A 13,882-nucleotide genomic window follows, 5' to 3' on the forward strand; every position below is an offset into this window, starting at 1 on the left:
ATGCCGCCGATATTGTAGAGTGGGCGGCAGTCCAATCAAGGATGGATATCGCGATGGCCCTTCAAAACATAGGGGGTGTTTGGTTGCCCCAGCTAAAGTTTAGCTCGGGTCACATCAAGCGTTTGACTTTCAAATAGGAGTATGAAATATAGACCCAATCAACTGGACTAGATTCGTCTCGTCTTTTAATCTTCGGCTGACAAATTAGTTTTATAATCCGACTACATTTAATACCAGGAACGGAGGTTCAAACATTCGATGTGATAGAGGCTAAAGTTTAGTTTGGGTAACCAAACACCCCCATAGCTCTTACCGTGGGCTAGGTATGGTCCTTCGACCCTTCACATCACCCTTCACATCCCGTCTTCTAACCTTTCCTCTTAAGGGGGTGTTTGGTTACCCAAACTAAAATTTAGCCCCTGTCCCATCGAATGTTTGAACCTCCGTTTCGGGTATTAAATGTAGTCGGATTATAAAACTAATTTGTCAGCCGAAGATTAAAAGACGAGACGAATCTAGTCCAGTTGGTTGGGTCTATATTTCATACTCCTATTTAAAATTCAAACGCTTGATGTGACCCGGACTAAACTTTAGCAGGAGTAACCAAACACCCCCTAAGTTTTTGTTCTTCAAGCCCAGGAAAAGTTCCCCTTTCCTCTAGCGAGGGGCAGGGGCCGAATTTTTTGTATTTTGACCATTTTTCGGAAAAAAGAACACGTTTGGACCCTAAAAAATTTTAATAGCATTTTTGGACCCTTTGCTCGGCGCCATAGCTTATGGCGCCGAGGTAACACAGCTCGGCGCCATAGGTTATGGCGCCGAGGTACGTGATGCGTCGGCACAACCCGGACGCCGTGGCGTCGACGTGGCACCGAGCTCGGCGCCACAGATCTTGGCGCCGAGCTCGGTTGTGTTATTAACATATTTGTTGCAAACATGAGCACAAAGCCCATCTAGCCCACTTGGTAGAGCACAAGACTTCTTACCATGTGGTCGTGGGTTCAAGCCCCATAGTTTGCATTTTTATTTGTTTTTTTTTGTTTATAATTCACAATTAATTTCTTTAACCTTTCTTAATGGTCTCGGATAGACAAATGATGGTTCATAGGTGACGGTAGTAAAATTTGCTGATTTGTACTGAAGGTTGATAAAAATTAATCGAGGATAAAAATATAATTGGTAAGTGAGGTAACTGCTACTTAGGTCATGGTAACCGTACGTACATCGTTGATCACCAATAACAAATTAAAGGTAAAAAACCACCGGTACGTGGCGGCGTGGGGTCCTTCCGAGCTGATGGCGATCAATATTTTTTGTAGTGTAACTAGCATGCATTTGCCTCACTAACCAATTACTATGTCGCGCGATGTCCTTTAAAAAGGGGCCATGTGTATCATTGAAACGCTACCTGAACTGCATAAAGGCGTGTGCACGCATATTATGAAAAATACTTAAATCACATAAATCAAACACACAAGGACAATAATGGGAACCCGTTTCAAAATTTAAAATCCAAAATTAAAAATGATAGTACCAAAGCGAAGAAGCACGAAACAACAGATCGCGTGATCACATATTAATTACACATCCACTTGTCAAAAACTAAAACTAAAACGATATCCCCAGCGGGCATTTCCACCATTATATTGGTTTCTATAGAAATCACAGAAATACAGAAAATACTTTCACTGTCAATAATTTTTTATATTTTTATCCTCGATTAATTTTTATCAACCTTCAATACAAATCAGCAAATTTTACTACCGTCACCTATGAACCATCATTTGTCTATCCGAGACCATTAAGAAAGTTTAAAGAAATTAATTGTGAATTATAAACAAAAAAAACAAATAAAAATGCAAACTATGGGGCTTGAACCCACGACCACATGATAAGAAGCCTTGTGCTCTACCAAGTGGGCTAGATGGGCTTTGTGCTCATGTCTGCAACAAATATGTTAATAACATAACCGAGCTCGGCGCCAAGATCAGTGGCGCCGAGCTCGGTGCCACGTCGACGCCACGACGTCCGGGTTGTGCCGACGCATCACGTACCTCGGCGCCATAACCTATGGCGCCGAGCTGTGTTACCTCGGCGCCATAAGCTATGGCGCCGAGCAAAGGGTCCAAAAATGCTATTAAAATTTTTTAGGGTCTAAACGTGTTCTTTTTTCCGAAAAATGGTCAAAATACAAAAAATTCGGGGGCAGGGGGAGGTATGGGGCGTCTTACCTAAAAGGTTGTACGACGTCCAGAGCATTGGAGATATTGAATACAACTTGTCGTGCTGCTGTCGATGTTCAAGACACGGAGAGAGCCACTGTTGGACGCATCGGATAGAGGAGGAAGTGGCGGCGGCTCGGGCCGTGGATGTCGCCAAGCTCGCCTCGGCTCAAGAAATGGCAGACCGCTGGATAGGAGCGTTGGAGAAGATGCTCGAAAGTGCGTCCGATAGCTCTTCATGTCAGGGTTTCTAGGTTGTCATTGTTTCGTAATCCTCGCCTTTTCTCACTTTTCCCTTCACATATGTTTAGATCGTTTAATTATTTTATATTTAGTTTTGTATCATTAAAGATATTATCTTATCTGATCTCTAGCCTAACAAAATAATAATAATAATTTTAATATATTTTTAGATTAAATTATATTATTAGCTAACAATCGACCAAATCTAGGCTGAAAACTCGGTTTATATATAATCTATACTATACTTAAAGCACCAGTTTCAACGGTGCGTCATTTTTTACAAATAACCTCTCATAGCTATTTTAAATTAATCCGCTGCACGTCATGTCGGCCTGCTGACTGTGCTGGACCAGCCCGTCGGCTCATGTGATTAAATCAACGTAAAATATTAAAAACGGTGCAAGAGGTGGGGTTTTAACCCATGCCCTGATGGAAAAATGACGGGAGACACTAGGTGATGTTTTTAATATTGAATATAAATTGTATATATGTATATATGTTGTTTGTAAATAAAAAAGTAATCGTGTTGGGCCGGGCCAGCATGAAAGTGCATCCATCCCTTTTGTGAGTTTTGGTGATTTGGATAACAACACATTTAAAGGTCTAACAAGTTTGCTAAGTGTTGAACAGGAAATTCAGTATGATGAACATACTTGAATAGTGTATGATGATCAGTGAACAAAGGTTCAACACGAGGTCAAATAACCAATGAGACAATGCAAATGGATATAATATGATCTCTATATTGGTTTGAATATATGGACAAGACCTGAGAAATCACTACATACATATGACCAGAATAGAGGACAAAGTGATTTAGAGGATTGGTCAAGCCAAAGAGAATAAGATATGAGGAATCGTGAATTGGCTTGACCATATTACTATCAGTCCATATATGCTTCTATGAGAATCAAACTAGAGCTTGATTAATCTTAACAGTTATATCTAGAAGACATTCAAGCAAGGTTCACAATATTGAAGAAATGATTCTCTCAATGGATGCTCAATATGATGTGACTCAAGAATGGCTTGATAGGGTGAAGATAGCAAGGAAAGGGCTTCGAGGAACTAGGCGAAGGTGAAGGCCAAGCGACGGCTTGTAGACCGAGGTACCATGGCTAAGGTGAAGAAGAAAGTACTTGCACTAAGTCGATGAACTAATCAGCTATGAAGAGTTATAACATGTTGATGCATCAGTAAGGTGACTTGAAGCTATGATTTGAACTCATATAAGGTGATATGGTACAAGTCACAGGGTTTGATTTGAGTTTGCTTCAAAAGGTGAGACAAAGATGTTTGTGATCCTTATGAAGTAATGCCATGGAGAAATCACACATGAGACACCAATGACTCAAGGAGTTTACTTCATTTTATTTTATTTAACTTGAGTATAGGAATCGTCGTACTATAAAGGGGGATCCAAAAGAAGGTTGGTGTTTGCCAAAGCTCAAACCTCTCTATTCAAAAGCTATTTTTGAAAAGCAAAAATCTCTTTAACGTTCTATGGTTGACCGTGGTTAGGGTTGAGAAACATAGAGTGTTCTTGCTGAAAAGCAGCTGAACTTCTTCAACTGCAGCTGAGCTTTCCAGCTGAACTTGACTTCAGCTGAGTTGAGCTTCTTCAGCTGCAGCTGAGCTTTTCAGCTGAGTTGAGCTTCTTCAGCTGAGTTGAGCTTCTTCAGCTGCAGCTGAGCTTTTCAGCTGAGTTGAGCTTCTTCAGCTGCAGCTGAGCTTTTCAGCTGAGCTGAACTTCAGCTGAGTTGAGCTTCTTCAACTGCAGCTGAGCTTTTCAGCTAAGCTGAACTTCAGCTGAGTTGTGCTTCTTCAGCTGCAGCTGAGCTGAACTTCAACTGAGTTGAGCTTGCTCAACTTCAGCTGAACTCAACTTCAGCTGTGAACCTCTTTGACCATACACCAGCTGAACTTGCCTCCGGGCAGTTGAACTGGGGTTTTCTCTCCTAAAATCACTGGTTAAGACCGGTTGAACTGGTCCTGAGGGGCAGTTCAGCTGGTCTCTGACCCCTCTGACCTCTGATCTGCAGTCTGCCAGTCAGACTGGCAAACAGGTCGCCAGGAGCTGTCAGGGGCGGTTCAACCGCCCCCCCGGGCGGTTCAACCGGTGTTGGTCAACTTTGACCAGTCTGCGCGTCAGTCTGCCAGTCAGACTGGCAGACAGGCTGTCAGGCCTACCAGGGGCGGTTCAACCGCCCTAGGGGGCGGTTCAACCAGTCTCAGGCAGAAAAATCTGCCCAAACGGCTAGTTTTGAGCTCCACCTATATATACTCACTCCTACCTCTCACCCCATAGTAGTGAGCACGATTTGAACTTCATTTCTAACCCAAGAAACACCTCCCTCTCTCTCTCACACACATCTCTTGTCTCTCCCATTTCAAATCTTTGGAGAGAAATCTTTGAGTGAGCTTGAGAGCTGCGGTTTTGTGCTTCATCTCTAAATCTCTCTTGCTCTTCTTCTTCATTCGAGCTTTGGTACTACATCGAGTTCTTTGTGGATTCATTACTCTTGGAGCTTCTAGCTCCTAGACGACTAGGTGTCTCTTGTGAGTCTCCAAATCTTGTGGAAGACCACAAGAAAGTTTGTATTACCCGCTCGTTTGAGCAAAGATTAGTGTGTGAGCTTGACCTTTGTGGTCGGCAAAGGGAGGATTAGGGTTGAAAGAGACCCGGCTCTTTGTGGGCGCCTCAACGAGGAAGTAGGGCACCTTGGTGGTGTTACCGAACCTCAGATTAAATCTTGTGTCTCTTGTATTCTTGCTCATTGTGTTTGTTTGTGTTCTTCGTTCTCTCACCATTCCGTGAAAGATTTGTTTATATCTTTTTAGTGTGTGGATTTTGAGAAGTGCCCTTCTCAGATCTACTACTTTGAACCCTGTGGATCATTTAGAACATCTCATTTCCAAAGTTAACTGGGTGAATTTCAAGATCAATTCAGTTTTACCCAGTTTGCTTCTAATTTTTGTTGAAAAAGTTTTAACTTGCCTATTCACCCCCCCTCTAGGCAACTTTCACAGCACTACAGGCCGAGGCTACAGTCCAACCATAACACGACATTCTTGGCTCTTGCAAGCATTAGATCATTTCTGAAACCACATTGGCGCAATGGACTACATGGTGTTTGAGGTTGCTGAATTGAATAGAGCAACAATGATTTGTCACACTGACAGTAGAATGAAATGTTATTTGTTGGTTTTAAACGTTAGTAATTGCTACGAAGTAGCATAATTTATATGGAGTGCATCCAGTTTTTATTGATGTCTGACTTTAGCAATCACTCCATATTTTGATCTATCTTTTTTATAAGTTTGATTTCATGTGACTTATTCTAGAAACTTGAGCTCACAAACTTTTTTCTTATTTGGTCTCTATATGGTGGAATTATATCATTTTATAATCTCTGTTCGTTCAGTCGGTCATTGTGAACTCTCTTTTAGTCGCTCACTTCATTGGCCGTGTTGTACCATGACATATTACATGGAGCAAAAAATAACATCAGTTAGTCAAATAAAAAAAATATTATACAGAGAGCGGAGACAATCAATAAAAAATCTTGAATTTTTTTATGGATACTTTACGTGGGTATTGTTGTAAGCCGTCACAATGCACGGGCAACCGACTAGTAAAGAAATAAAAAGACAACTTTTATAAAGGTGTAAATTAAACTAACTCAAAGAACTGAAGAGGTAGAGCTTGTTATGGAAGGTGATTGAAGGGAATTATGTGAGCATCATTTATATGTGAGCGAGTAATTTAAACTTTTTTCAATGACTAGTTTGGGAACTCTATTTTCAAAAGGAAAAATAAACTAATTTCTCTTAGGGTCCATTTATATCTTTGGAATCGAATTTCATTCTAATAATAGTAATTTAGGCACATATCGATTAAGCTAATATAATTTTGTGCAAAATGCATCTATATACTACTATTAACAAGATGTCAGAGATATTTATGTGCTATATTTTTACTATAGTGTAACGAGCCGAAGAACGTCCTATAAGTTGCAGAGTAGAAATACATTTTACTGATACATAAAACCATTTCTCGTTCTTCAGCTTATGAATTTGAGATAGTCTTATATCTAAACTTTTAAAAGTGGTGGAATATTAAATTTCAAGCTAAATAAATTACTTTATTAAGTAAATTCCAATTACTTTAAAATAAATGGGTCTAAAGGCTCCGTTAAAAAAATGGAAATAACATGTAAAAATGGGTTTCTAACTAGGCTTAAAAAAATCCTCGGTGTGTATTTTTTTCCCCAAAAGACTCCTCACCGTGGCCGGTTCTGCTGGCGCCTGACGGTTGCGGGGCGGCGGCGGTCATCCGAGGGCCGAATCCGCCTTTATGACACCGCCGCAGCGACGTCAGCGTATCCAGCAGTAAACCACCAACGGCTTCGCCGTCCCCTAGCTCCGCACGGGAATGCGAAGAATGTGAGACTTGAGAGATCCAACAGGGGAGATGCACCGCAGCGACGGCATGGAGGTGGCGGGAGGGTGGAGGCCGCCTGCTACCGCTAGCTACTGAGACAGCTCCGAGTCTTCGAGCTCTGGTTCCGGCCTGCGCATATGGTACGGATGCCCTCCCCTTGGATACCTTCTTGCTAAATCTGTGAAATGCTTGGTCGCAAGCCGCACCTGTCGCCGATTCCTTTGTGCAGCTAGAGAGTTGCAATTTGCAAATACCTGTGGACAGTTATAAGGCAATTAAGGTTTATATTAACAGTTTTAAAATCTTGTGCTGCCTGAGCCACTTCTGGGTTCAGATACGCGTGTGGTCATGCTTGCTCTTTTCTTCTTAATGAAATACGCTCGTTCGCAAAAAAAAGTACTTAAGATTACACATCTGACACTGCGCAACACCTGAAGAATGCATAGAGACAAAATACTGTAGCAAGCCGTAACGAACAAGCCTGGGCAATATGAAATCTGGACGTTTCTGAGTTCTGCCTGATCTGGGCTGCGTTGGCACACCGTTTCAGAACGAGAGCACACGTTGTGGGCTGGGAAAGGGAGATATATCATAGTACTTTATTATACGCCCTATTCTAATCCACCCAAATATGTCCAACTTTAATATTGACGGAGCACTGCAACCCCCCCCCCCCCCCCCCCCCCCCCCCCCCCCCCCCCCCCCCCCCCCTCTTCAAGAATTTCAGCCGACTCAAATCGTATTAGAACACCAAGGAGCTTTCCAGAGTGTAAACTATGAACAAGGAGGCTGAACAAGAGCCATGGGTAGCCCACCAAGCAGTTACACCAGTATACAACCACATGCACACGCATGGACATAAAGAAGGCACCAAAGCTGCCGCTAAATTTGACATTTCATCATGTTTTTTATTTTAATAAAAAACACTTTATTATTCATATTAACTTGAACCTGCACCTCACACGGTTTTTCTTTCTGAAAGTTTAAAACTTTTCACAGTTGAGTTACAGGCAGAAACAGAGCAGAAGTATGGAGCCGTACTATGCATTCGGTGATCCTACACGCCGCTCCAACATTTCTCATTCTCCGCAAACCACCGTGGCTTTCCGAATGAACTCTGAGAGAGCTGGCATCAAGGGCAGAAATAAGAATCTTTGGCAAAGGGTAACTTGAAGTACACATGAAATAAAAACACATCACAATACACATAAATCAGTTAATCAGAATTAACCATAATTGTCTTCCTCTGTTCTGTATTGTTTTCCGAGAATATGCAGGAGATCTACGTATCTTTACCCCTCATATGGAAAGAACATAGGTATATTATTAATTCATTTATCATATAACCATAGTAGGAAATTTGGGAAATTGCAGAGTTATTTTGTCCTTGGCTAAGCTAATCAAGGTTGCATGCTTTTTTTGTGTGGCAGGTATCAGTCATAAAACCCCCTATCAATCACAGAAAAAAAGCCTTTAATGTTTGTAGCAGAGGTTATAGGGCAAAATCAAGAAAGGTACATATCCAGCAGTTCCCCTTTATTTATATAATTCTGGCAAAAGTACTGACAGCCTTAAGTTCAAAAGTTGAGTGAAAACAAACACAGCGGACTACCTTAACCCAAACTAGCGAACATACCATTTGACACTTGTTGCAGTTTGCCCTCATCGTCCAACTGCTGAAGGAGCAGCAGCAAGTTCAGCAGTGAGAATGAAGGTTGACATGCCAGCTTCCCTGAGGTGACGAATGTCACCATTCATGAGCCTCAGAAGGTTTCTAGAAACAGCAAGGCTGAAGCCCTCCTCTGACTGCTCTTTATTGTCCTCCTCATACATTTGCGACAATATTTCCGCTGGGACTCCTGCTCCTCGGTGCTTGATCCTGAAAATCATAAAGCCATAAACACAAGAGTAACTTAAGCCTTCACACCTCATGCTTTCCAGTTCAGAAATGAATGTATGCTTGCAAACTAGCATGCCCAGCATACCTAAGTTCGAAGTCTATGAGGTGAAGGTTTTCCCCAATGCTGTTCTTAGTCAGCTTGGAAGAGATGTCAACAGAGCCACCAGCAGGAGAGAACTTCACCGAAACAAATAGGAAGTCAGAGACGATCTGCTGGAGTCGGATACCATCCCCGTAAACCTTTTGCTTCATGGATCTCTCTGGCAGGTTGCAAGCAACTCTGATACCTTTAGCCTGGCAACCTATCAGCACTTGACTTACAGCAGACACCACCACATCTTGCAACACAAATTCAGCCATATCCAAATCCAAGCAGCTTGACCTGTGAACATAATGATACAGAAATATTAAGTTGGTTGTAACGAATATGGCTATAAGCTTCAGTAGCTAGTGAAGTAAAATTAAGTGATACCATCAACCTACTGTTCAGAAAATTGTCAAATTACGAGGAAGACGGAAATAAATACAAGAACCTAATAGAACAGTTTAAAAGACTTGGCAAGAAGGTTACTTGTCAGTGATGTTATCTTGATCCAAGTCGGCAAGTATCTTGTTTAGCTGGCGATGGCAATTGTCTCCGACGCGAACCTGCCTCATCTGCTCTTCATTCAGACCTGTGCTCTTGAGTGTTTCCCTAGAATAAAGCATACCTGAGAGAGGTTTGTTGATGGCATGTCGCATGTACGAGAAAGCCTTCAACTTTCTTTGTGCTGTCTGCTCAGAGGCTTGCTGCACATGTAGCGCATGCTGCAGGTCATCACTAGGAACATGGATGAAACAGAACACTCCAGTGACAACACCATCTGCATTTACTTTCCTGTTCACCGACAGAAGGCATTCGACATATTTCTCATTGCGGTCAAAGAAGCCGAATGAAGCCTTTTCTGCCTCTTCACCAGCTAATGCGCTGTTGATGACAATGCAAAGACGTACAAAGGCATCTTTGCTCTTCAGAAGGCAGGAAGCATTGCTGCTGTTAAAAACCTCGCCAAGGAGCATCTTATCAACCACTTCATCTCTGTGCCACCCGGTAAGCTTGGTCATGGCTGCATTCCACTCAGAGCACCATCCAAACTGGTCAGCACCAAATATAGGAGGAATGAGTGGGTTCGGGTTGTGGATGATTGCCTTGTAGTCCCCCTCGACCCGAGTAAATTTGTCCATGACCAACTTGTGAACAGTCATGTCCTGGGCTACAAAGCACACCCCAACAACATGGTCATGAAGATCACGACTGGCACAAGCATTTACGACCAAGATAACAGGGCCATCATCCCTCTTGGAGCCATGTGTTTTCAGCTCAAATCGAACTTCCTTCTCTTCTCTGCCTGCTCAATTGATGAAATATTCAGAAACCAATACGTAATACAATAAATTTATTCATTTTTTCTGAGGGTTGACTATTAACAGTAAGAATAGTAATTAAATGGTGCAGACAGTAAAGGTGCTTAAAACCTTTTAGTTCCACTCACCTTGCAGAGCTAAATATAGCATCCTCTGAACAAGTGATACAGAAGAATCCTCCACAAGTGTAAGTATGTGTCTTCCTATAGCCTCATCAACTCTCAGCCCTGACAACTCCGCTACCTTTTGGTTCCATCCATTGACCAATCCATTGCCATCTACTGCCAAGATCGGAACAGTTGCTGTTTCCATCAGGCGGACCATTTCACTTGTCACTGCTTGCAATTCAGCAAGCCCATCAAGTTTTAGATCACCGATCTGGTTATCTAAACCAGATGCCTGGGCCGGCTTCGAGGCATCATTCAGTGTACCTCTAAGAATAAGCTGCAATGAGTGAATAGCATCCATCTCGTAGTCACTCCATGGCAAACTCTTCGTCTTGACAACCTCAAGGAAAGCCTTAAAGGATAACCTAGGGTGCATCCTTCTGTTGTCATCCTTATCAGATGGATCATGCTTTGCACCTCCCCATTTGATTTCAGCAGCTGTATGTGACCTGAACCAGAAAAGAATGTCCTTGGACGTGATCTTGGCCACTGCCATTCCACAAATCATGTCACCAAGGGAAGCAGCTCCTGGATATCCAGCATCCTGGAGGCTATCAGTACTCAAGCCAGTGGAATCCCCATGAACTTCTGAAAGCCAGAAGGCAATATCACGAATCTGAGACTCGGTTGGAGCCGTTTGAAGCCGCCATACTTTGTCCCCATACAAAAGAGCAGCGCCATCACACTTAACTAGGTCCATGATATTTGGACTCCCAGACACGATACTCAAGGGAGATGATTCCTTGAACAGCATGTCAGAGAGCATTGTTTGCATTCGCAGAATGTTTTTCTCTCGTATCTGCTTCTCCAATTCAAACTCCTTGTTTACATGGACAGCAAACACTTGGGCCAAGAATTCACAGGCATACCGCAGTGGGAAAGGGACATATCTGGGGCTCTCATGGTGGCAAACAATGAGACCCCACAGCCTCTTCTTCTTCTGCTGTTGTGGTGGTTGTTCAGGCTCGGGTTCATCATCCTCTTCATTTTCATTGACCACAACAGCCATGACAAGGGATGCAATCGAGTTCATGTTCTCCATATACTTAAGGTGACAGCTATGTGGTGCTCTAAGAGTTGAACCACACAAGCTAATATCAATGGAGAGTGCCTCATCTTCAATAATCTTCACGGATCTTGCACGGCAATCACAGATCATTCTGACTTTGTTCTTCATGAAGAGAAACCTGGCAGCTTGAGGGATATCAGTGGCTGGATAGTGCAGGCCTATATAGGGCTCAATACCAGGTTTGGTGATCTCAGCGAAGACCTCCCCATGCTCATCTTCATGGAACTTGTAAGCCATAACCCTGTCATAACCTGTCAGGTCAAAGACTTCCTTAACCACGGTATTGCATAAGGCCTCCATGCTTCCACCTGGTAGTGACTGGATCTTGGAGATTGCCTTGGCAGCAAGCTTGTAGGACTGCAAAGCCCCAGCAGCAGTGGCAGGAAATTCTGTAGGCTTCACAGGCTCAAAATCTACCACCAGACAACCAGTTGCCCTATGAACAATGGCATAGAATGGCTTGCCTGAGGTCTTGCACTGAACCAGGATAGGATTCAGCAAAGAAACATCAGCAAATCCAAGTGCCTTCTGCAGTGCTGTAGCACCAGGGTCAGTGAAAAGGGATCGCACATTGGTGCCAATTCCTAGCTTCGGGGGATCATCAACGTTCGGCACAGCATGGCTGACCGTTGTAAGCATTTCAGGTGCATTCTCACTGAATGCAATGACCCTGAAGCTCTTCTCGTCAAGGGCCAACAGGCAACCAAATGGTTGGATAAGCTTTCCTCTTTGAATATGCTGCAAGTAGGCTATGACCTTTCCCGATCGCCCTTGCTGCTCAGGTGGAGTGCTCCGCTGTGCTTCAACCAACTTGGAGTAATCAAAGGAATCACCAGATTCTTCGTACTCTGCATTGAGTTCAGCATCAAGGGTTGTTTGTGCTAATATCCTTGCCCGGGAGCTCTGGCGAGTCCTGCTGGATGAACTTGAAGAGTGGGCAGGCCTCGAGGAAGACATTTCTGTCTTCTTTTTGAAAAACAAAAAAACACCAGGTACCACTCCTGCTTAACTGGTAAAAGGCCAGCGGAAAGCATAAATCAGTATTATAAAGTAATAAACGAGTTTCGCTAACATTTGAGGAAACATCTACTAGATCCTAACACGGATAAAGTTGTCCAGAAGTAGAAACAGTCCGGTGCTAACGGATAACAGAAAACCATATCTGCTGGTTTATGGATCCTAACAGCCAAGGAAAGCAGGCCAACGGATCCCCGTTTCCTACTCCCCGCATGATCAAGAGATTATAGCAGCGCTGACGTGGCGCGCGTATGCCGAGAATGCAAGAAGAACGGGTAACTTGGAAAAAGACACGGAACGGACTTGCAGCAACCACTTAGCTTCTCCTTCCTCACTCTCACGGTACCATACCAGATCAGCGTAATAGCGACTGCTAACAGACACTATCCATTCGCTCGTCACCAGAGCACTCCAGCAGCCGCAGGAAAACAGAAGAGGATGACCCCTTTTTTTTAATCTAATATTCTGCGTATGAACAAGTTCCAGAGGGGGTTCTCGTGAGGGACGTTCATCTCCCCTCCCCATCTTGTAAAAATCTAGCATGCGGACGTTTGCTAGCCGCAGCAATCCGACACGCGCACGTACGATGTGAAAGCTAACGGGAGGCACAGAAGAGCAAGTGAACGAAGAACGCCGGCCTTTGCAGCTTCGTTCCGTTCATCCCCGAGTGTCCCCGCGCGCGCCCCTAATCCAACGAGCTAGCAGCTTATATTTCGACCGACCGATCCTTGTACGGGATTAGGAGCAAAAACGAGAAGCTATCGCACTCTGAGGAAGGAAGGAAGGAGGGAGGGAGGAGGGGAGGGGACCTACGGGGTGGTGGCCGGTGGGTGGAGCGAAGCAGTGAGCTCTGGTGGAACGGGAGGACGGACGCCCACCTCCGCCGGCGACACAACTCTCCCAGTCTCCCGGCAAGCAAGTGCGCATAAATAGCGGGGGCCTTGTGGGCGTGGGCCACCGCGACGAGTGCGAGTGAGCAGCAGCAAGTCGACGGCTGACTGGTGGTGGGGAGTGGGGACTGGGGACCGTGCCGCGCGCGCCGACCCGGTGCCCATGCCCGGCGCGCGTGGGCCGCGGCGGGAGGTGTGGAGCGCTGCTGTGATTCGAGGCGCCGATTTGTTTATCGCGTTTGCTCACCTGCGCCGTTTCCCCCTTCTCCAGGGAAGTCTGGTTTCGATGGTTACTTGCTTTTGTGGGGCGTGGCACGTGAGTTTCCCTTCTCGGGGTTCGGACGGGGACGTGTGGGGACTTCCGCTCTGGGAGGGAACATGGGCATGTGACGCGCACGTGCGCCCCATCCGGCTCGGCTGCGCTGCGCAGATTGCTGGAAACCCGTGCTCCTCCATGAAGAATGGACAACAGCGCACACATCTATTACATTTCACTGAAGCCTTTATAGGCCAATGTTTACAGTAG

At 44.3% G+C, this 13,882-nt stretch overlaps 1 protein-coding gene across 1 annotated transcript; it reads right to left on the reverse strand.

The window, feature by feature from the left end:
• Positions 1-7,825: 7,825 nt before the first annotated feature.
• On the reverse strand, positions 7,826-13,366 carry LOC115101004 (uncharacterized). Its single transcript, NM_001371183.1, has 6 exons — positions 13,280-13,366; positions 10,342-12,458; positions 9,381-10,197; positions 8,895-9,191; positions 8,546-8,788; positions 7,826-8,035 (listed from the first exon to the last, which is right to left on the reverse strand). Exons 2-5 carry the CDS (start codon positions 12,404-12,406, stop codon positions 8,572-8,574), a joined length of 3,396 nt encoding a protein of 1,131 aa, NP_001358112.1. The 5' UTR covers positions 12,407-12,458; positions 13,280-13,366; the 3' UTR covers positions 7,826-8,035; positions 8,546-8,571.
• Positions 13,367-13,882: the final 516 nt, after the last annotated feature.

This window comes from Zea mays, chromosome 5 (genome assembly GCF_902167145.1).
Source record: "Zea mays cultivar B73 chromosome 5, Zm-B73-REFERENCE-NAM-5.0, whole genome shotgun sequence".
Classification (NCBI taxonomy): Eukaryota; Viridiplantae; Streptophyta; class Magnoliopsida; order Poales; family Poaceae; genus Zea; species Zea mays.